At 35.5% G+C, this 24,476-nt stretch overlaps 2 protein-coding genes and 1 long non-coding RNA gene across 6 annotated transcripts; 1 reads left to right on the top strand and 2 right to left on the bottom strand.

The window, feature by feature from the left end:
* Positions 1–1,076: 1,076 nt before the first annotated feature.
* Positions 1,077–3,720, bottom strand: LOC110448905. Its single transcript, XR_002462795.1, has 3 exons — positions 3,631–3,720; positions 2,056–2,124; positions 1,077–1,099 (listed from the first exon to the last, which is right to left on the bottom strand). It is a non-coding gene; the product is annotated as an uncharacterized LOC110448905 (long non-coding RNA).
* Positions 3,632–12,150, top strand: LOC110448896 (leucine-rich repeat-containing protein 42-like). 2 transcript variants are annotated; one of them, XM_021495388.1, is made up of 6 exons: positions 3,632–3,874; positions 5,861–6,303; positions 7,416–7,534; positions 7,670–7,761; positions 8,312–8,483; positions 9,611–12,136. In XM_021495388.1, the coding sequence occupies exons 1-6, from the start codon at positions 3,671–3,673 to the stop codon at positions 10,474–10,476; spliced, it is 1,896 nt and encodes a 631-aa protein (XP_021351063.1). In that variant the 5' UTR covers positions 3,632–3,670; the 3' UTR covers positions 10,477–12,136. The 2 variants fall into 2 exon arrangements, with proteins under 2 accessions (XP_021351063.1, XP_021351073.1); XM_021495398.1 differs by having other exon boundaries at positions 3,802–3,878; positions 9,611–12,150.
* Positions 12,151–16,127: 3,977 nt separating this feature from the next.
* On the bottom strand, positions 16,128–24,462 carry LOC110448877 (zinc finger Ran-binding domain-containing protein 2-like). 3 transcript variants are annotated; one of them, XM_021495368.1, is made up of 10 exons: positions 24,315–24,462; positions 22,914–22,966; positions 22,084–22,189; positions 21,690–21,772; positions 21,192–21,277; positions 19,920–20,075; positions 19,126–19,316; positions 18,501–18,581; positions 18,214–18,309; positions 16,129–17,237 (listed from the first exon to the last, which is right to left on the bottom strand). In XM_021495368.1, the coding sequence occupies exons 1-10, from the start codon at positions 24,374–24,376 to the stop codon at positions 17,231–17,233; spliced, it is 921 nt and encodes a 306-aa protein (XP_021351043.1). In that variant the 5' UTR covers positions 24,377–24,462; the 3' UTR covers positions 16,129–17,230. The 3 variants fall into 3 exon arrangements, with proteins under 3 accessions (XP_021351035.1, XP_021351043.1, XP_021351051.1); XM_021495360.1 differs by having other exon boundaries at positions 16,128–18,309; XM_021495376.1 differs by lacking the exons at positions 16,129–17,237; positions 18,214–18,309 and having other exon boundaries at positions 18,499–18,581; positions 19,088–19,316; positions 24,315–24,460.
* Positions 24,463–24,476: the final 14 nt, after the last annotated feature.

Here is a 24,476-nt window from a genome sequence, read left to right as displayed (position 1 = left end):
TTGTGAAGTTTGTATTTTGAGTATCATTCCAAGTTAATGCTAAATGTAATGCTGAGGGTATATTATCTCCCCTTAGACTGTATTGATCCAAGATTTATAAGTGTAAATATATATTGTGTAAAGGTTAATAAATCTAACATGTTGTGTATTGTTATAATGATATGGTTTCATAGATTATTTGAAGTAACATTGAATAAATAGGGTCATATGTATGTATGATGATGTATGTATGCACGCAAGTATAGGTGTAAGTATAGATGTAAGAGGTATGTATGTCATCTAAATGTTTCTTATTTGTATCTGTTACAGAATTCAGGACACACATGTAAAGATGAAACAGACAGATAAAAAAAAATCAAAACCATAGGGAAAATATAAAAACATTTATTTGAAAAATGTTTCAAACTGTTTTTACAATGATATGTTTTGTTATTTCAGATATATTTGATGGAATGTTGAAACAGATTATAAAACTAGTGCTTGAGAAAACGCGTTCCTCAGACATATCAGATACATATAAACAAGTGGACGGATTATCAATAGTCATCAATGAGATTGACCGAACAGTACTATACCATCTGTGACCAGGAACAGGGCAACTCTGTCTACAGACATGGATGATCAGCAGATCAGCAAATCAGTCACTTTCACCACTGTGGACCATAATGGACTCATCCAGATCAATTCATGGTAGATTTTATCAAAGTTACATAGGGGTGACAGGGTTAAATCATTCATCTAACTGCTGGTCAATGACAGCAACCTACATCTCCAGGTTGTCTAAGATGACTTGTATTTCTCCAATGTAGACGATTTTTCCTGTACATTTGAGTTGTTAAAAATGGACTAAGCCTTTATCTCTATTACAGCCCTCCTTCGCCACACGAAATAGTAATAAGTTAGGATGATTCACAATTATAAACAAAAATACAAATTGTATCATAGATTTATCCGCGAACAGCGTTCCCATGAACATGGAGTCTGTGTATAGATATGAAATGGTCATGCGCCGATTCTATCACGACTCTTAGGTGCTGAGCCTCCACTCCGTTCACCGATATGTCTTCATTCTGTAGCTGGCCATCACCATGTGTCAATTCTGTAAAAGTTAAACAAGCAAAACTAGTACACTAAACATACAGGGTAGGGGTGGAGATCCAATGTCATGTCAACAAAGATCAGCAAAGTTTAGCCTATCCTAGTTGATGGATTTTTTAAATAGAATTCACTAGTCCGACCATAGAAGTATTTTATCATCTCTTCTCATCAGTACAGTAAACAGTACAAACACACAAACCTTGTTAGCTGGTAAATGCTCATCATTATCATTATTCAAATTATGTGAATAATAGCATCTCAGAACTAGTTAAAACTCATTCATACACTCATTAAACATGCCTCATTCAACTTAGGACCACGATCACTTGAAACTGAAGAGATAACTGCAATTTTCATTACTGATCATATGACAAAAGTGGAAAGCTTATATCCAACAACACAGAACATGAGAACATGAAAAGATATCCCCATCATTCGAAACTTGGTATCTGGTATCGCTTATCATGTTGTCAAGATATTTATAACACTTAATTTAGATCAGACATAAATTAATATAAATGTTTCATATGTGTCATTCTAATACATGTAGTAAAGTCCAGTGGAGGTGAACAAATTTGACAACATTTGTGTGGGTAACAACTGTAAAACTATCAAACTTTTCAACGTATTTGGAAAAAATAATTATGTACATTTATTTACAAAAACTTTATATCAAAAGTCTTACACAGCAAGTATACACTTATATATATATATGTAATCAGGGTGTAGAAAGCTTTAATAAGAAGTCACCAAGTTTTGTTACAAAATCAAATTTATCTGGACCGGGAGGTTAATCAAACTGTTAGAGGTTTACATGGCGAAATACTTTTGACAGGCGTCACAGTCGTCAAAATCATATCCGCATTATACCAGCAGCCTCTTATGTTATAGGAGAACACCGAAGGTATTCAGTAACAACAGCAGTCTTGAGTGTACACATGCCAGTATAGGACTTACCTCTTTCTGTTATCTTCTCAAACTTTATTGGATCAGAGTCTTTGCACTTTTCAAAAACAACATCTTTCACTGAAAAGAAAACTTTTTGATATATTTCCTTTGCTTGTTAAATGTGCATATATGCATTCCAATATACTCCAAAAATATTTAATAAGATTCTGTAAATCTCTTTAACTCTAACACAAAAAGGAATTGCATCAAGACGCTTTTTGTCATTACCAGAATGTATGCATGTACTGTGTATCTGTGGATTTTTTGTTCTTCTCACCATCGTTAACTCTTCAATACTGTCAAAATGCCTTAATTCTCACATAACAGTGAAAGGGATATTATATCTGAGATATATGTAAGACAAAAAAATGTTGATTTGTATTCAGTGCATAACACAGTGACCATGCTTGAAAACCATTTGAAATTTTCCTGGGGGTGATTTCTCATGCTCAAAAATACAAACATAAATTTAAAATATTTGTATATATATCCCTTAGAGAAAAATAACACTTTAAAATGACATATTTTGAGTTATTCTTTCAGATGAAATAATAAGATCCTAGAGTATGAAAAGTTTAGCTTTTTCACTGGTTGGAAATGTTAAATGTAAGGGAATTGAAGAGTCTTCCTCCAAAATAGGGAGAGTAGCTGGTAAATTGGCAAGACGTACGTGTGATATTATTATATCCAGAATTCTATCTTCAGTTTAATGTAATGAATCATTTATTAGTAAACAGAAGGACATGTACTTTCTATATGTTTAGTGTCCAGTTAGTGTATTTTCTTACACTAAGCTTATAACATGAACAATGACACTTGTCTTACCATTCGAACAACATAATTCAATCCTCGCGATGTTGACTACTGATGTGAATGTTATGATGAATTCCTGTGGAAATATTCCAGTGGAAGTCCAGAATGTTTGACTGTCTCTGTAAGGAAAAACATGTACTACACTATGAAAGTGGCTTATAACATTATATATGAAACAACAATAGTGAAATATAATAACTTAAATTTTGGATAACTTAATTATTTGTCTGAAATCTTGCTCAGTACAAATGTACTGATGATTGAATCTGAAGTTTCCAGGAAGATATGGTCCAGTATTAAATATAAGTTTCTGCCACATTGTCCATGTTTATCAACTCCAAGACCATCAATATATTCCATCACCATGACTCATTGATATTCTATGAAATATGATGGATTGAACATTGGTGCCACCTGATTTCATTCTCTTTTTTCATTTATAAGTTATATTTCCCTAATGGAAAAGCAATATTACTTTAAAAGTCAAGGAAACATGTAACTTATAGCCTAAGGAATATCAGAGAAATCAGTGGTCTGCCTTCACTTTTTCTTGTTACTAGTATGGGAGAAATAAGGCAAATATTGTCATATACATGTATGATTCACATCCAATACAAGATTCAGGAATTTAGATTGTTTTTGTACTTGAGAGAATTATCACATTAAAATGAAATGTAACGAAGTACAGACCCCCCCTCCCGCATGCACACACACGTACAAACGCGACTCATTTTCAAAGCATTTTCGCTGTGATATAAAGTAGAAGATTACCCGTCTATCATATTCTCTGGTGGATGGTTATCATCACTAGATGTTGCCAGAACGACAGCAGCCCCAGCACTTCTCAGAGCAACATCAAACATTCTGCTTCTGTTTCTCAGCTGTCAAAAGTATTTTGTGTGGCTGCGCATGTGCGGAAAACAATTTCCGGTGGAGTCGAAATTTAGATTTTACCACAGGTGCGCGAAAGTTTGAAGAGGAAAATCGGAGAATAAGTACTGAAAGTTGGCTAGCTGTAGGTAACAATACCAGGAACTTCTCTCTTCTTAAAGATTATGACGTTGTTTCGGAACCATGTTTCGATTCTTGGTTACATTTAAAGCCACTCTGTAACAGTAGTCTGTATCCTAGACGGATATTGAGCACTTGGGTAGCATAGGGACCTGAGAATTAGTTGGGTATGAACGACAACTGACAAACTTCGGGAAATTCTCAGACCTATAACAGATATAAATATATTGTTGATTTATTTGCGTGTATCATAATCCTGTGCTAGTCAATGTGCAGGAACCTGATAATTTGTTACAGTTGTTTTGGGACATAAAATGAGGTGGACATATTAGATCATGGTGAGCTTATGCCATACCGCAGCGTCTGTCGTCCGTCCGTCAACTTTTCCTTTAAAACGCTACTAGTCCTGAACGGCCAAGTAGATTTTGACTAAATTTGGTCTGGAGCATCCTTGGGCCAAGGGGACTCAATTTTGTATAAATGGTGGGTGTGGCACCCCTTGGGGCAGATGGGCGGGGCCGAATAGGGAAAATAGGTAAAACNCGCAAAGACAGAATAGAGGAATTCCATAATAATTCCCGAACCACTGTAGACCATAATGGACTCATCCAAATCAATGCATGGAAGAGGTTACTGAAGTTACATAGGGGTGAAAGGGTTAATTGTCTATATTTTACAAAGTTCTGTCTGTCTCCTGCACACATGATGATACACATTTAGCATGCATTCGTCACAACAACATGGAGGCACGCCCTTTATAAATGACCTATTAATATATATAAGCTGTTATTAGGATGTTTAACAAAATAAAACTAAACTAAACAAAGAAATTCAAGTAAATAAATCCTAATTATATGTCCGATTAAAATCTATGTAATTATCTGTGTTTCCGATACAGTGAGTGTGAGTATCATCTACTTGTATCTAAAAAAATGAAGCAATTTCAACTAATGGATTCAAATGAGCTATGTTGACCTTGACCCACTTTAAATTAAAGGTCATATGGGTCAAATTTCATATAATATAAAAATAGCCTATTATGGATGACCAAATCAGGCATATAGGATCATGATATTTGGCTTATGTATATAGGCCCTTCAGGCCTCTTGTTTGTCTGTTTTCAGTTGATATTTAATTATTTGTTGTATTGACACTTTTGATACATTGTATTCTGCATACTATGATCATTACTGTCCATATTAAACTAAAAATAGATGAACAGTCGAGCTGCATTTGTATTAAGTCCTCTTGGAATCTTGTTAATTTATATGAAACCAAATAATAAAGAGTAAGGTGTCACAAATTTGAGAGGCACAATTGTGGTCTTCATAAATTGCTAGTCTCTTTGGCTGTGCTAGGCTTGTCCTGTACTTATCCTAAAACAAAACAGCAAATCAAGAATACTGATACCTGAATGGAAAAGTGGCAGAGATGTTTTAAACAGAAAGCTGTGTACTAAAGTACATACATATAATTGGGTACCATATATTAGGCAGCTCTGTGATTCCTGTCATAATGAGTTTTAACTTTTTATTAGCTCACCTGGCACGAAGTGCCAAGTGAGCTTGTGCCGTGGTGCGGCGTCTGTCGTCCGGCATCAATATTTTACTTTAAACGACTTCTTCTTAATAACCGANTGAATAACCATGGGTCCCAGGATGTTTATACTTTGCAAGTTGCATCCTGAGATGAAAGGCTATACAATGTGTTCAACATAATGACTTTGTTCGACTTTCAATCACAGGGGTGAAATGTTTTAAAAAAAATTAACAGGGTCTTTTGAACGAATTTTAATCATAAATACTGATATTTTGCCTGTAGCTTTATTATAGATCACTTTTAAGGTTACAAGTGTGAGTTTTATACCAGGTGAGCGATGCAGGCCCATTGGGCCTCTTGTTTATTTTGGGTTCATCGACCTCAACACTTAACTTAAGGTCATATGATCATGGATACATGTATGTTAATCCTCTACATATCTTTCTTTCAGAGGATCATGCCAGGTATCAACTATGGTGGGTTGTTGGGGAATCCGAGGTTTGAGAGTGAATCAGCTAGACATGCAGTCACCACACCCATCTCACTGCTGAAACTCGTTATACACTATGTTTCTCAGCATCTTGAACTTGTGGAATCATTGGTGGGTTTTCCAGAAATAGTTGGTGAACTGATCTTCAGAGCAGCAGAAACCAGTTGTAAATTTTATTATCAAGATGATGAGTACCATGACTGTCTGCAAAGACTTAAACTGTTCACACAAGCTTACGGGGAAGTTGTCCTTTCTAAGTTGAGTATGAGTGGGAGATGGTCAAGTCTTGAACTCTATAAAGACCATATACAGATTTTCCGACACCTGACTGAGCTGGAGCTGGCAGAGTGTGGACTAGGAGATGACGATGAGCTATTACCACACATCGGCCAGCATCTCCCGCAGTAAGTTCATTAGTCCAACCCTATTTTTAGCTAATGCATGTATATCTTTAACTTAGTTTATGGTTCAGTAGTAAGTCATTGTACCTTTTAATTTGAGGCAAAGAATTTAGGGACTGACTATCCAAATCAAACTTAAGGTTTGGTGATTGTTTCTCATAAAGTTGTTGGAGATTGTAAAAGACTTTTAATAAGACTTGATGTTTGTAGCGAAAAAGAAAGATGTTTATAAATGTTGTGAAAGAAATGGGATGAGGAGGAAGTTTTGAGACCCCTGGACCTACCCCCCATGATCTTTATCATATCAGAGCAATGTCAGCTTCCCTTCATCAGGGATGTACAGTGTATATAACATATAATGAGTCCCCAACTGGTTCCTGGGGGGACTACATGTATAGGTTTGCACTCAGTCGGTCCAAAACGATTGTCCATGGCATATCTTCTGTACTGTTTCACCTGGAGAAACCAGATTTGGTATATATGCAAGTACATCTTGGGATTACAGAGTGTCATTAAAAAAGTAGGTCACTGTGACCAATGATTTGACCTTTGACCTCATCCTTTGAACAAGTTTGTCCGGTGCATATTTTCTTGACTCTTTCACCTGGAGTATCCTGATTCGGCATGGCAGAGTCTCAATAAAAAACTAGGTCACTGCAGCCTATGGTTTAACCTTTCACCTCAATTTTTGAAATAAATTGTCAGGGGTGGGTATATCTTCTCAGCTTTTTCACCAGCTGTAGTAACCAGATTTTGGGTGCCAGTACATCCTGGGATGGTGGAGTGCAAAGTACAAAATGTAGGTCACTGTGACCTATGCTTGACCTTTCACCTCATCCTTTTCAAAAAAATGTCTGGGGCATATCTTCTATACTTAGTATTTCTCCTGTAGTAATCAGATTTGACATGCAAGTATGTCTTGGCTGGCGGAGTGTGGAGTACAAGAAGCATGTCACAGTGACCTATATCCTGAGATAGGTGTACAGATAAGTAAATTAAGAAAGAATTCATTCCCCGTGGGGGATAATGGATTACCTTGCAATACTTTCATCATACTGGACCTTGGCAAGTTTAGTGATAATCTTGTTGTGTATATACATGTATACAAATTTCAGGTTAAAATGTCTGTCTCTGAGACATAACAAGCTGACTGACAAGGGACTAGTGAAGTTGACTACACCTTACAGAGTGATGGGGGCAGGTCCGAGGAAGCTTGCACTGCTCAACTTATCAGGTATAGTCATCAGTTTGTAATGTAGCTTTTGGAAATTTAGACTATGATGACTTGTTATGTTTCTTTGTAATTAAAGTGCTTTGATATATAGTATCTATTGATTCTAGGTTGTACACTGGCCATTTTCCTCCACAGATAATCAAGAAATTACTGGTACTGGTGTCCTTAAGTACTTGTCTGCTTTCCAGGATTTAAGTGAGATCAATATCACAGGAACATCAGTAAAGGTATTTACTTTTATCAATTCTTTGTATAGAGTCATTACTTAGAAATATATCATGATAACTAGCATAACCGATTTGAAAAAATATGGAAATATATATATACATCGTAACAAAAANCCCCCCCCCCCCCCCCCCCTTAAAGATCTTGTTATAAAATTATTTTTACTATTGAAACAGGTGTCAATTGTGATCTGAAAGTAAAACTGTCTCCGTGAATTTAATCAGTGGACGAATACTGTCATAATTTCTTGTTGCTGATCTTACAAAACTTGTTTGCCGAGCACTCAGTGGAAAAGCTTGTGAATTAACTCATGTCATGTGTCTTTCAGCGTCAACTTTTGCTTTAATAACATCTTCTGAATGTTTGTCCAGTAGCATGCTGTGATGAAGGGCTTTCAGTTTCGTGTAAATCAATGACCTTAACCTACTTTCAAGGTCACATTGGTCAACAGCACTAAATAGCAATTGAATTATACCAGTCTAGTATATATTGGGCCCCTTGTATAGGGCACTTGTACATGTGTTGATATTTGAAAGTATTGCTTGATTCCAGAGAAATGAGGCATTGTTGAAGACCTGGAAGTTTGACATTAAGAAGGGGAGCAGTATTGGTCCCGAGGTGACCAGTTTTGGATGGGCTAGTGATGTTGTGGACAAGTGGGCAGCACAAGCTGAGCAGTCCCTCTTGTTAGCAGATAATGATAAAACGGCCACGCAGAAGTTCTGTAAGTCTGCCACCGTTGTTATTTATCAGATTCAAATGTTCTTTCATGCCATTTTTTTATGCTCCAACCCTCAAATTTTTGTTTGAAATTTGAAAAATTTGAACAACTAATCCTAAGTAAAATTTGTAAAATTTGGGTGAATGATGACCCAATGAGGGGAAGAATTAAGCCTAGTGATTTTGGGTTCATGAAGTCAAGGGTAAATATATTAGGTCTCAGTGGCTGCAGATAGAACATATTTGTTTCGCCATATGTCATGTACTATCTCTTGAACAATGTATCGGATGTAAACCAAATTTTCCTGTTCAGTATATGATAGCTTTTGAGAATTGGAAGATCTCTAATGAGTTTGGTTACGAGGTCAAAGGTCAAGGTCATAGTACATGTAGCTTGAAACAGACAAGTTTTGAGAAAATGTTGGGTTTAGCCTAGAGATACTTGTAAGATACACGAGATCTACACCAAATCTAGATGTACAGTAGATGATGCCCTTTTGAAAGTGTAAGATTTGTGTTGGATTGGGTTAAGTGGGTCAAAAGTCAAGGTCACAGTAGCCATAAAAAGACTAATACTTTGCAAGAAAGTTATTTTTGTGATGCTAATATTGGAAGAGTTACATGTACATTGTATGTCAATTTCGGGTGAAATGATGGCTGTAGGGGAAGGGAAAAAGCCTGTTGATTTTAGAGCGACTAGGGGAAAAGCTCAAGGTCACAGTTGCTGTAAATATATATATACCTCTTGAATGATACACCAGATCAAATTGAACTTGGATGACTGATATCCATTTGGAAGGTCCCTATTGACTTGGAGGTACTACATTGTAGGTCAAAGTAGCTATCAATATTTTAGATTAAAATTTTGTGAAGAAATCTATTTCTACACATCGGACAGAAATTTTAACTTGTTGGGTAATTGCCAAAAAACTTAATGGTAGGCACACAAATTTAGGGTAGGAAGGGTAACCAGAAACATCTATACAACGTTTTATCCATTTTTTTTGAATTTCAGATTTAAGCTGGTTTTTTGGGAGAAAGACAAATTACTTTGGAAATGGGTCAATAACGAAGGACTTTGTTCGTTGTATTACAGCTTTCAATGCTACACATATCAATTATCATTTCCAGATTCAAATAAGAGGATGAAAGAGGTGAAGTCTTCCAAATTAAAGGGAACTTTTAAGAAGACGGTCAGTGGATATAATATTGTACTCTCCAGGCTAAAAGAGGGAGTCACCATTTCTAAAGAGGCATCAGCATGTCATAAATTTCCGCAAAGAAAAGATGGAATCAGCGAATTTGAGCAAAGAGCACATCAGCACCCTGCTAAACGGGGTCATTTTAGTAGCGAATCGAACAGTAGTGATGATACCGAACTTACAAGTGATTCAGATACAACAGGGTCAGGCAGAATCTGCAGAGATTCAACAATACAGGACTCTGAAATGATGCTTGGGTATCTAAATACATTCAAATCTGTCAACCTTCACACATTCCCATCTGAAGAAATTTCCAAAGATGAACAAGTAAGAAAAGAAAAGACAGCTTCGGATTTACATGTAGCTAAACGCAGGAAAATTAACATTTGTAGGCAAAGGCCTACCGATAAGTCCAATGATGATCAGGAATCCAAATGCGATGAATTGGATCAAGAGCACTTACTGAAAGGGATTGATAAAGAAAGTGTCAAAAATGTTCCTCAAATCACACAGCCAACTACGTTTACAACCAAAACTTTTAATACAGAAATGACAAACAATGATCTACAAATTATGATGGGTTACTTGGGATCAAACACAGCGACAACTGGGGATGATAAAGGACCCGTCACACAGGGGATCTTTGGCCATGAATTGCCTGTTAAACAAGAGGCTAAGCTGAGGTTCTTTGACAAAGGAGAAGCAGAACTGATGGAGAGAAGCACAAAGGACTCCGTCAGATTGCTAAACAGGAAAAAGTCTCTGTGGAAACAGATTAACAGGAACATACCATAATATCTCCAGTTAGTGTACTTGATATGTTTAGGCTATTTATTGACTTTATGATCACCTTAGTTTTTACTTTATGATCACTATAGTTCTGTGCGAGTGTAAACATCATGGCACTCGATAAAAAATATAAAATTGTAATAATCATTTTATTTTTATAGTACTTTTTGCTGCAATTCAAGTGTATTTGATTGCTTGATTTTGTAAAAAAAAAGAAGACACATTTCAATGTCTTGCACATTCTGAAGGGCATTTTGTAAATTTTCTCAATTTTCGAACTCTTTTAGCTCACCATTGGTCTGAAGGAGTGGTGGACAGCTTGAAAACTGGGGAGAAGGACTTTATTAATTCCGGAGGTCATAATTTATAAAATAGTTTCTCTTCCAGAAGATGCGTGATTATATAGACCATATTTTGTTGAAAGGATCTAAAAAACATATATACATGTACCTGCTTATACTTATTTGGCATGACAAGACTAGCAGCGCGACTGTTCAGACTCGCTCACTCCAACATGGTCCGGCTAAGGTCCTGGAGTCATGACTTTGAATGGTTTACCAAACAAATGTTCCATTAGGGAGGGCATTGAGCATATAAAAGGGAATACTTTGAAATGATACTTTTAATGTAAATATTTTGCTGTTATCTCACCTGGCACATATAGTGTAGCTTCCATTGTTTTAAAGGACTTCTAATAACTAAGAGGCCTAGGGTGACGCTACTTGGCTAGAGGCAAGACATGAAAGGTTTAAGGGCCAGTTTGCTAAAATGAATGACATTGACCCACTTTTAAGGTCAAATTTATCAAAGGACTTTATATATATTCTTCTGAATAATCTTGAGAGGACTGTAGGGCAATATATAGCCAGTCCATTTAGTATGGTGGGCTATCAAGTTTGCACAAATATGCGACCTTGAAGGACTTTCAAGGTCAACATCACGTGTCAAATTTATTAAAATCTTTTTAACAAGCAACATTTTTGTGAATATTCAAGAGCTAGCTAGGCATGGGGTGATATTTGACCAGTAGCATGCTGGGGTGAACTTCAGGGCTATCAAGTTTGTATTGATTAATGACCAACTTTCAACACCGATTATCTTGTAGCTTCACTGTGCCAAAATAAATTACCTAGATCCACTCTCATGATCACATTTTTTGTGTGTAAAAATATGTTAAAATCTTATTAGCTTTAAACAGACCCACAAGGTCTAAAATATAGATAATTTGGTCTGTAATTGTAGTTTGACCTTGATTTATTCTTAAGGTTAAATATGTTGAAACTTAAAAAAAGGCCATAGGTTTTCATATTTGGCATTAATTTGCTTAACAAAATTTGATCAACAAAGTTCATACCTGACTTAAGTGCAACAAAATTGCTACTGGTCAAATATTTTTCTAGGCCTCTTGGCAAGAGTCAAGAGAGACACAAATGATTTGTAGATATTATAATAGGCATACTACCAGATACTGATTAAATGCATGCTGTGAATGACCAGTGCAATGTTCATGCATTTCCTGTATTTTGTACTGTATGTTATATATAGGATCTTATATGAGTTTTCATTTCATATGACCTTTTATGAAACGAGCCTTTTTTTTTTAGCTAAACAGCCCGAAGGGCAAGGGAGCTTATGTCATGGTGCGGCGTCCTTCGTCCGTCAACTTTTTCTTTAAACAACTTCTTCTGAAGAACGAACAGGCATAGATCCATGATATTTGACAGAAAGCTTCGTTGGTAGGAGCCCGACAAAGTTTGAGAACGAAAATGACCTTGACCTACTTTCAAGGTCATGGGTCAAACACTTCAAAAAACTTCTTCTGAAGAACTTAAAGGTATAGAGTCTTCATATTTGGCAGGTGGCTTCCTAGGATAGAGCCCAACAAAGTTTTAGAATGAAAATGACTGACCTACTTTCAAGGCCACAGAGGTCAAATATGTAAAACGCTTCAAACGACTTCTCCTGAAGAACTATTAGGTATAGAATCTTCATATTTAACTGATGGCTTCCAGAGATGGGGCCCGACAAAGTTTGAGAACGAAAATGACCTTGACGTACTTTTAAGGTCACAGGGGTCATATGTATCAAACACTTCAAACAACTTCTTCTGAAGAATTGAAAGGTATAGAATCTTCATATTTGGCTGGTGGCTTCCTGGGATAGAGCCCGACAAAGTTTGAGAATGAAAACGACCGACATACTTTCAAGGTCACTGGCGTCAAATAACCTCTGAAGAACTAAAAGGTATAGAATCTTCATATTTGGCTGATTGCTACCTGGGATGAAGACTGACAAAAGTTTGAGAATGAAAATGACCTTGACCTACTTTCAAGGTCACAGGTGTCAAATATGTCAAAAACATCAAACAACTTCTTCTGAATAATCGAAAGGCATAAAATTATATTTGGCTGATGGCTTCCTGGGATACAGCTCACCACAGTTTGCAAATGACCTCAATCTACTTAAAAGGTCACAGAGGTCAACAACATTTCAAAGGTTTTGATCTGAAGAACCAAAAGGAAAGGATTCATAAGATTTGGCTGGTAGCTATTTAGGATAGAGCTAACAAAGTTCGAGAAGGAAAATGACATTGACCTACTTACAAGGTCACAGGGGAAAATATGTCAAACAACTTCTGAAGAAGAACCAAAAAACATAGAATCTTATAATAATATTTGGCTGGTAGTTTCAACAGATGGAGCCGACAAAATTTGCGAGGGAAATATTTGTAGCGCAATATAATATTTAATGAGAATATTTTGCTACGACTGCTTAAATATTCAGGCGAGCGATACAGCCCCTCTGGGCCTCTTGTTAGTTTTCCTAGCCCTGGCGAGCAAGAATTAAAACTTCGAGTCGAGATTCATAAAAGCTCATATTATATGAAAACAAATTTATGATACTTTTCATCACATAACTCTGAAAACTTATGTAGAGTGTTAAATCAAATGGAGACAGCCATCTTGTTGCGACATTCACAATTAATGAGGTCACAATTTGATTTCTGACTGGCACAGCCAATGAAAAACGTTTCGGGGTATATTACACGGGCAAATTCACTGAATAACAGGCCGATTATGTGATAAATATGTAATAGTGTAAACATCGTACCGTTCACTTGTTTGTTAAATGTGATTTTGTAATCCTCCGATTGAATTAATACTTGAAAGGTTTCCCTTTGTATAGAAAACTTCTGGAAAAGATTAATTACTTTGTTTCTATTAAAAGGAGGCATACTGACATTTTTCCAAAGCTGTTCAATTTCCTTATCACAAACAACAAACTCAATACTTCTCCTCAAACATTAAATGTTTATGTACTATTGATGCTAACAGAAGAACTGGAACAAAGAAGCACAAAAACCACAATTTATACTAAAACATTTCATTCACTTGTGTTGTATATCAGCTAGTGTAAACAAATGAGGTATAAATATTACCATGCAACATTTTTTTTTATACTTACCGTGAAAAAAAAAGGTTTAAACATTGTTGGTTGAAAATCAGAATGGATCATTTAAGTTTTTAAAAAAATCAATTCAGATTTTTCTTCTAAAATCCTGTTACTACTAAAATTTAACATAATTGATATTAAATGACTATATTAAGAAACTGCTATGCTCCATCTTATCCGACATCATTAAAAATTGGCAAATGGTCACGATTACAACAGGTTGCAGGATTGATTAAGATTTTCATTAAAGATCCCTGTACCACTGTCAAAAACTGTAACTAAGTGTTGGAAACTGTTTTTCCAGCATAACTGTAGCTTTGATAAATCATTTATGAAAAGAAAACCACACCTTGCAGACTTTTATGATTTACCGATTGAGCTACCTGGTCAACAGAAGTGTCCTGACCCAACTGTGCTACAGTTATATCCAAACTGAAGTTAAACGGAGGTTACTGTATATACGAGAAAATAAACACAGTACAGCGGGACAGGGATCCTTAATGGCTTGATTTCATGTGAAATTTCTGTTTATTTTGTTACCACTCACCACATACTAGCTTCAACATGCTACATCTTCCTCACCTTTTGTTATATAATGTAAGTCAAAAAAAAATAAAAATGAAATGTACCTCAAAGGATGTCAATGATAAAAATATATTTCATGTTTGCAGCTAATGGGAGAAATGTTGATTACCAGACCGTAGACAACCCGACTACATACATTGTACATATATTATGTATCATATACACATAGCATACATCAACAACCTCTTTTAGCTCATTCAACCCTGAAATTTCATAATGAACTATTCCCACCTTTGAATTGGAAGAGTTATAATGAGTCGTCAGGGGTGAATTAGTTAATGTTCCATAATAAGATACAGTCACACTCCAGATACCTCTCATGCTATTTAACTAGTGAATTATATTGTTTTACTAAAATATTATTTGTGTTCTGGAACAAAGGCACATAATACAATGTATTATACGTCTCTGTTTGGGTGTAATATGATGTAAATGATTACACAAGGTTTTAACTAACATGAGTTAATTCATACTACTATGAAAATGTAAAAACAGAAAATTTAACATTAATCTTTAACACATGTTCTTCAAACCAACTAACATCCATGTATGGTTTTGAAGCAAGTCACCTAAAATTCAGTCTAAGTACACGACAGCTGTAATAAAAAAAAATAAAAAAAAGGAAGGAATTTCTGCAAAACCCCCCACAAAATCTCCTGGTCAAATTTAGAGTAATTTGTAGTTGATTTACAGCATTTTGAATTTATAAATTAAATTTCTTTCTACAGTATAACTTATCTGAAGCCATTTGGGGAGGGGGAGGGAGGGTGTGTGTGTGTGTGTGTTAGCAGCTAGTCAGTAACGAATCCAGTGTTGTTCCTTGGTTTTCCAATATGCTTGTGTCTATATAATGAATACACAGTAATTGTGAGAACTCCAGATTTGCGCACTGATACACAGGGAATTATTTGTACATCAGGCATTGTGAAATAACTGAGATGTTAAAGCTAAATAAAAAACATGATACAATTAAAGTGCGTCCAAGCTCCATACTTGTTCCTTCAGGGAATTCAAACTTATCTATTTTTCATTGAAGCATAAATAACAGAAATTCTTACCTAAACTTAATGGACAAAAAGTTAACAGGGTTTATTAAATACATGGTCTATGGGATCAATTTTATTATAGTTATTATTATTCAACATTCTTTAAACCATTTAAATTTCATTGCTTTATAATAAGAATTACAGGGCAAGTCTTGCATGGCTAAACAATATATTAAATTAAGATGAGATATGATGATTTCAATTAGATTCTTAATTTCTTATATATGTGTTATATAGCTCATGTCGTGTATAGGTATATGCATTTCTCTGGTATACTATTATGCAAAATCAAATATATATATCTGAATAATTTTCTTGAGATGAAAAAGGTTTTCCTACTTTTGATGATCTGTATGAAAATATGTCAACCAAGTTAACTTCTACTGTGAAAATGGACCTGAAGATCTATATAGGGCCTGAATTTATAGAGGGTATCTTAACAGGTTCCTTTTGCTTGTGATTTTTACCAAACAAGTTTCAGCAAAGTTCATAAGTCAGATGAAAAGTTAGCAAGTATGAGATTCTATTTATCATGTGCTCAACAATGTACATGATAAATAGAATCTCATACTTGTTAACTTTTCATCTGACTTATGAACTTTGCTGAAACTTGTTTGGTAAAAAGACCCCACACCACCCACATTATCAGAGGCGAGTACCCCTCCCAACCTGTCCACAGAACCTAGAATCTCGACCAACAAGGCTCTATTGTATACAGCAAGAAATGGTCACAGTAAAGAGGCCCCAATATCCAGAGAAAGTAATGGCTCATCCTCATTATTCTCCAGGGGTCGCTCTGACTCCCGCTCTATGCACCCCTGGAATATATCGTAGCAAAATTGAAGGCTCAGTGAGCGTCACCTTGTGGATGAGACAAGAAGATTAGGTTGATCCTTTAATGTACACCAAAGAAACTCGCGGCTGCATAACGGTAAAATTGACTGGCTTTGAAGTCGAGTGTCATTCCTCTGTAATCTTCAAAGGACAGGTATCAGCCTAACGATTGGTCAGATTGTTTTATCCGAGACCACTGTAATAGCTAGCTGTGTGCTTTCAATTTTGCTATGACATATTCCGGGGGTACAGAGAGCGAAAGTGAGTGTAACCCCTGGAGTGACGAGGATGGCAATGGCTTGACTAAGAAGGATCCACTTGTACACAGAAACAATAATGTCTGGATTAAACTAGGCTATACTACATAGAAACCATAAAAAGAAGGCAAACTGTCAAGACTTAGAGGATCCACTGTGTGCAAAAAACAGTAGAAACCAGTCTGATAAAATTCCAAAGTACGCAGACATTTTGAGCCTATACAGACGGAATCCCACCATACATAGAAACCAAGGTGTCTGCCAACAACAGTCAACAATATATTAAAATATTACCTATACCAAAATCCTTTTTCTGAATGTGCAGATTATTGCTTTTGAATGTATTCCTTCCATGATCCATTTAGAAAAAAAAATCAATATTTTATCTTTATAAACAATGATGAAAATTAATGTAACAATTGATCTAATTTCAATTTTCTACTAAATTTTCAATCCAATTAGGGAGGCAGTTGACTGCAGATGAGAGTGGTCTGGTTAATCTTTAAGCTTTCTATACAAGGTCCTCAGCAGCAGCAGCGAGTCAATCAGGGGATACTGTTGGTAGATGTCGTCATCTCCGCAGGTTCAGTTCCTGAAAATGTAAAACGATTAGTCAGAACATGTGAAAATACTATCCTCAAATAATGCCCCGGCTCCTAGTGAGAACATTTGGGTCTGAATAAGGAGGCAAATGGGTGGATATAATCTTAGTTATTTTACAAATCAACATGCTGCTTGAAACAGGATGGGGCTTATTTGCTAGAACAGGCTTATTTGCAGATAAATATGATATTAAAGAATTCAACACTGCAGCCTCTGACAGTGCAGTGTATATAAAATTCTTCGGATTTCACCTCTCTTTTTATATATTACCAAATTTATAACTCAAATATACACAAGCTTAAAAATCATCCCCATTTAAAAATTTCATTAACTGAAAATATTTTATTATTTCAAGATGTATCATAAAAGATCAAATTAAATATCTTTAACAAGGCTTGCTGTCTTTGGAAACAATAATTTCAGTTAATTTTGTATAGAAAAGTATTAATTCTGGGTGTTTATGATTAGTTTGATAGCTTCGAGATTAAAAGACATAATTATCCACAGGAAATATTTGTTGAATACTAGTCATAATCTAACTACACTTGTTGACCTACTAACACGGGATGATTGTATAGCAAAACCTGAGCTTTTTGACATCAACGTAAACTTGACCTTCAGGTCAGATATATGATATTGTGTCTGGAAAACCAGGGTAGACAAAAAAGAGTTTTCATCGATCATGTTAAATATTACAGAAGTCTGGTGTTAATGAAGATCAAACCAAGTTTTATTTTAACTGATTTGTGACTTTCTTAAAAATCACTTTTGATATATCTTGAATTTCCACGATTGTGATAAACTGTAAAATCAAGACTCCCGCAGCTAACTTCTGATGTGTAAAGGGAGCTGGTTTCTCCACCGATAAATGATATTGTATGTTTGGTCACATTCTAATTCAATAGATATCTTGCTCCTATGTTAAAGTTAGACTGGAATCCAAATATTTGTGCCTAACGCCAAACCTCGACCGCCTTGATCCATCCCTGGTGCTGCCAGCTGAATGAGAGGAGGACCTGGATCTACTGGTGTCACGTCGACGGTCCTCGGAAGAACGTGACCTGAAACACAATTTTTCTTTAAGCTACATTTTTACTCTCTCATTTGAAAAAGGACACATCATAAGAAACATTTTCAATATCTCCTGAAGTTGTCATTAAAATCATTTAGATTATCAAATATCATCAATACAGCATTAATTCAGAAATAAGACCACTACATCATAGTAGAATTATCCCCTTTATCACCAAACCTCGACCTCCCGGATCCTGTCGTCCTGTCTCTTGGCGACCTTGACCGTTCTTTGAGCTTCTTTGATTTTGGAGACTTAGATCTACAACAGGTATAACGGTACAGAACTATTAACTTGATCACAGATTTTTCTGAAATTCAGGAATTGCGCTTATCATCTTGTACACAAAACTATCGGTAGAGCTTCAATTCTATGCTATAATACTTTGATATGCAAACAACGAATATTACAGATTTTTATTCAATATAATTACGGGTGTGTAGCTTTCTTATTGTTATGAGCTACCTTATCCATTATCACTATGATTATGTGTTAAAGAGTTATCTCCCATTAGTATTTTAGAATTATTCAGATTCTTCCTTGTGTAACTTGCAAATGTGTTCATAGATAAGTCCATCTAAAATTTCCTTATTTAGTGTGGAAGTTTATGAATAGTGTATTTCAAAAAAAGGTAGCATAATGCCTTAATTAAAATTACAACTTTTCATGTTATGCTGTATATGTGTCTGGAAAGAGTAAGATTTAACAACATCAAAAACAGCAACTAAGATGTCAAAGAAAAGTAAAGATTCAATAGTGATATTGACCTTTTGACCTCTACCCTTTACCCTTTCCACCAAGTTACCTGGACCTAGACCTATTGCTTCTCTTCCTTCGGTTCCTTGAGGACGAACTAGAGCGAGAGGAGGAGGAGGATCTTGAGGAGGAGGAGCTAGATCTTGAAGAAGAACTAGAAGACGAATTTGATCTCTTGTCATCCTCTTCTTCACTTTCGTTCAAGTCATATTTACTTAAATCCCCTTCCTCCTCTTCTTCCTAGAAAAAACAACAACCCATCCATGCAGTCATACATACCTATGCAACCACCTACCTAGCAATTACTTATTAAACTCAGGTGACACACCAAATTAATTCATACAATATATATTTTTACTCTTAAAGATAATTCAAACGAAATTGTAACAATCTATACAACTCTTCAGGTAGAAGATGATTTTGAGGAAAGATGCTGTGTTGAAGTCCCTTGGCCCAAGGATGTTCCAGACCATATTTAGATAAAATCTCATAACCACCCATACTGAAGATATAGTATTTTAAAGATTTACCAAATTTCCCCATTTGGGCCCATCATATTTATATAATTATATGACAGTCTTGGCCTTAACTCTTTTCTCTGTTTACTTCTGCCAGAACTTTTTTTTTTACCATTGAAATAAAGTGTTCAAGGACATTACCATGGGAATGCTAATAAGTTGAATATTGCCAACAAAAGTTACATTCATATCCCTTTTTTCAGAATTGAATTTAATAGATACTTTTAAACCATTCACCCCTGAAGACACATTTGAGCTCTTTCAATTCAAAGACAAAGGTTGGAATAGTTCATCAAGATATGTCAGGGGTAAATGAGTTAATTACCTCCTCTGAATCAATCTTGTAGTTTGAAATATCTCCGTCCTCCTCTTCTTCTTCCTCCTCTTCTTCATCTGCTTCCTCCTTTGATTCCACCTTATTGTTCTGTGGAGTTACGGCATCAGAACTGTTTTTTCTGAACTTTTTCTTTCTACGACCAAACTGTCATAAAAATACAGTGAAGACAATAACAACAAATCACAGAGAAAAGTCACTAATTACAATGGCAAATGATGTGTACTATCCCTATGATCAACAAACTATTTATTACAAGAAGCCCGAAAGATTCATTGTGTATATACTAGATATAAAAAGATCTTGGTTATGCCTACAATCAACACATTATATATTACTGGTGGCCTATAAGTAACAGGAGATATGACCATCTTGCAGCACTATATTTACACTTTTGACCCCCCTATGTGTGACCTTGAACTTAACTTGCAAAATGAAAACTCAGGAAATAGAATACAGGGAAATGTAATAACAGCATTGTAAAACTACGCTCAACGTTTGGGAACTAGTGAGCGGGTCCCCGGGTATACTGCATCACTGCAAAAGCTAGCGTGCCAGTAAGGCAGTATTTTCCCCTCACCTCATATTCCTTAGCTGTTACACTATTTCCCCCTCCAAGAGACTCGGCCAGGGGAATGCCGTAGGTTCTCTGTGCGTATCGATGCACGTTCCCTAACCACCGGGAACAGGCCTTACATGGTCACTACGCTACCACCAAATGTAACGTGCAGGCTGTCGCCCATCCAACTACTGACCACGCTCGACGTTGCTGAACTAGTGAGCGGGTCCCCATGTTATACTGCATCACTGCAAAAGCTAGCTTGCCAGTAAAGCAGTATTTTCCCCTCATATTCCTTAGCTGTTACAGTGTGACCTAGACTACAGTTCTGTTGGTGATACCTTATCATATATATAGTAGATACTAAACTAACAAGTCCATGTGAAGAAAGACTGACTGCCAGGCCTTTCAGTCTTCCTGGACTGTTTCAGGCAGAAATGCCTAGCCATCAGTCTTGTGTGTTTGTTGTCTGATTTTGTATTCTATAAAATGTATAAACCAATTTTTCAAAAAATCAAAAATTAAATTTCAGAAGATTTACAAAGGCTTAACCTCAAACAGATAGCTGATATTTGACAGGGAGTAGATAACCTACTTGAGATAATAATGCAGGTATATACTGTGATGTACTTGTACAAGTTACATATAGAAAATAGTACTAATAAACTAGTTCTGTTTTAAATACGAAAGTAAAAGAAACTCACATCATCAAATTCATCATCCTCATTGTCACCCTCTCTTTTAATATATTCAACAACTTCATCTCTTTCCATGTAGCCACCTCCAAAACCTACAAAACACATACGATCACATCAATTTATCTTAACCATGCATTCTTTTCCTTTCCCGCCCTCAAAACAATAACTAGCTATATTTAATTTGAATAATGTTCTGTTTATTTTGTTCATATGCCTGTATATAAAGTTCTACCAAATAGTACAGTTAATTACTTACACCGTGTATTTTGTATAACAGTAACTTACTTGTATTTTGTAATACAGTGAATAACAGATATTTTGTTCACATTTAATAGTGCTGACTGACCTATCTGAATTTATTTGCATAGCCTTTCATAATTCTCCACTCCACATGAATGTCTGATGAACAGTAACTGTTCTAGCTATATAGTGATACTTGAATTCAAGATTGAAGACTTAGGTAAGAATAAATATGTGAAATATAAACAAAGTATGTTGGTGTACCTGTTCTTTGTTCCTGTTTTCCGTATTTGGGCGTATTACACACATTGCAAGTCATTCTTCGTGCCCAGTTCACATTGCCACAACTGAAAATAAAATGTCCAAAGGCTCATGAATATGATCAGAATGACAGACAATGCCCAAAAAATAATATATTTCATCAATATAGGCATATGGACAGTTGTAATCTCTTTCAGACACTGAATGTGTGTGATTGTGATTTTGTTTTTCTTTCAGATTTTCTGAAAATAGATTTTTAAAGTAAAATTCATCATACCATAGTGTAATAAAGTTCACTTTACCAAACAAAACCGAAAATATTACTTTGTAAACTGCAAATTATTGTTTTCATTAAACAGCTTCAGTTATTTGGCTGTTTGTAGGAATTACCACCAACCTTTTACACTGCCAATCATCAGCACTAAAAAGGCCTTTACTCTTCTCTGCTAAATTCTTTCCTATTTCTGTTCCACCTTTCTTGAAAACCGTACCATCCTTCCGTTCTAAAAAAGAGTGTGCTATTTAATCTAAAAGTATGTTATGTAATAATAAATGAACTTTTTGTTATGTAATTTGCTGGAGCTGCCATTTCGGTGTTAACAGCTAGCATTCAATAATTCTAGCACTGCCCAATCACATACTCATTTAAAGCTGAGTAGACTGGAACAAGCCGAGTAAAGAATCTTGCTCAAAGATACAACACAGTGCTGTGCCGTGACTCGAACCCGCAACCCTTCGGTCACGAGCCCGGCGTCCTACCACAAGACTACCATGCCTCCTATTATGTCCCCCACAGCAAAATGCCAGGGGCGTAAACATTAATTATGTGATATATTTATTTCAAACCAGGCCCAAACACATTAATTGACACTGTAATCATTATCATGCAATCCTGTCACCACAAAAGTTGCCATCTAGATTATTGTAAATTTATCAAATTGTGCATCTTGTTCAATAAATACAAAATACACAAAATCATAAGACTGAACTTATACCTGAAGTCTATCCAAATAAATTACAGAATATTGAGATCAATGTTACTGATTTAACTTCATCATTTGATAATATTATTACACTTAAATATATATACGTTCCTAATGAATTCCACATCGAAACAGTACTACAACTGCCAACACACATTCAAACATATCTCATATTAGACGAGAGAATAGTGTTAGTCTAGATCTAGATCTGAAATTGGTATCAGTCTTTTTTTCCCCTTTTTACCTGCGCCACATCTATTACACTGACTTCTTCTGGAAAAGTTGACATTTGCACACCTGAAAAGAAAGTGATTTGTAGTACATGTACAACATGAGCCAAAGCCACAGGAAATACTCTAGATGTGACATAGAGCATGTCTGTAAAGTACACACACACACCTTTTGTTGCTTTGATGGGAAATGGAGCTAAATATAAAAGTCACTTAAATAAGTGGAAAATCACACTGACCTAAATAGCTACATTTGATATACTTTTGCGGTTCTGCCAGAAATGTATCCAAAAAGAAAGTCGATTAATTTGGCACTCTTGATATTAGCTAAATGTAAAGTCTAACGAACAAAAAATAATGTGCAGAATAGAAATGGTACCATTTAAATGGCTGTTAATTGTTGTAAGATATCTTGAGATACTCTAGACAGTTAATATTACATTTCAGTTAATTACTTAATATCAAGTGCATACATATTGTGTGTATATATGTTGTCTTATACAGGCCCAATGTTATTACTCTAGACCTTAAGATTATTTTTGTTGAGGTTGTTTCCATGTGCACTTTTTCACATGATATTATTTGTCTAAGGTGAATAAAAAAAGTTGCTCCAAGCAATTTATTTGGTCAAAGTTCCTTTTCATCAACAAGCTACAGGCCAAATCACATAATTAATTGACCCATATCTTCTTGAAAGTGGGTCGATGACATTGCAATACATTTGAATAATAATCTTCATAGGTTTTTATACGATTGCATACTGGTTTTGATTCAGGACTAGTTTGACACACATGATATTTATCTCAGCCAATAAATGCCAAAGGGTCATTTTTAAGTTATTTCCAAACAGAACATTTACAAATAAGTTTGATTAAGAGTTGAGAAGTTTCTTATCATCTGATTTAATTTGAGACGATGCCTTTCTTTAGTAGTTCTGTGCATTCTCTAAGTGACACATGTACAATAATTTAATAATACATGCTTTCCAACAGCATTGAAAAAAATGGCAGTACATAAATATCTAGATGGTCATAAATATAACAAGTACACGTGTCACTCCACAATTAACAACATTCCTTATTCAAAAGAACTATTTCCTCTTTGCAGGGTTTTTAATGGTCAGATTACTTTGAATATCACTGAATGACAGTCATGCGTTATTATTATAACCGAAACATGGATAATACAGTTAGAGCTTTTTAACCCGATGATATGAAGCTGGGTTATATCAGCGTGGTAGCATAGCGTGCTGATATATGATCTGCATATTTTAAGTAGCAGATCGCCAGATGAGACCCTGATCATGAATGGACATACGCCCGGGGCCTACGAGGTTCATCGATGCCCGATACTATCCATCAACCTATGACAGAGTTAGTTTGCCATATATGCATGTGTCATTTATGAATATTTACTTTGTATCTGGACAAATCCAGTCTCCTTCATTAGGTTTAAACCTTGCACTTGCACCAGACATTATGTCACCAGGCTCATAAGCTGACTCGACCCTCTTGCAGTACTTTGTTGGCAAAACGCCTCATGCAAAAGATTTTCATCCAATCAAATCAAAGGAATAC

This window comes from Mizuhopecten yessoensis, unplaced genomic scaffold, assembly GCF_002113885.1.
Source record: "Mizuhopecten yessoensis strain PY_sf001 unplaced genomic scaffold, ASM211388v2 scaffold431, whole genome shotgun sequence".
NCBI lineage: Eukaryota > Metazoa > Mollusca > Bivalvia > Pectinida > Pectinidae > Mizuhopecten > Mizuhopecten yessoensis.
The sequence above is the reverse complement of the archived record's forward strand: the minus strand, read 5'-3'. Positions and strand labels throughout refer to the sequence as shown.

Bases quoted from the DNA above. Each gene is read 5' to 3' on its own strand.
- LOC110448877 (XM_021495360.1), bottom strand. From the start codon at position 24,376: ATGTCTGGTGCAAGTGCAAGGTTTAAACCTAATGAAGGAGACTGGATT. The intron at 22,190-22,913 runs GTAAAAAGGGGA...ACTCTTTTTTAG, and splicing joins GTGTAATAGATGTGGCGCAG to AACGGAAGGATGGTACGGTT. The intron at 20,076-21,191 runs GTGAGTTTCTTT...TTTTTATGACAG, and splicing joins AGGATGATGAATTTGATGAT to TTTGGTCGTAGAAAGAAAAA.
- LOC110448896 (XM_021495388.1), top strand. From the start codon at position 3,671: ATGTTGCCAGAACGACAGCAGCCCCAGCACTTCTCAGAGCAACATCAA. The intron at 6,304-7,415 runs GTAAGTTCATTA...TACAAATTTCAG, and splicing joins ATCGGCCAGCATCTCCCGCA to GTTAAAATGTCTGTCTCTGA. The intron at 8,484-9,610 runs GTAAGTCTGCCA...TATCATTTCCAG, and splicing joins AACGGCCACGCAGAAGTTCT to ATTCAAATAAGAGGATGAAA.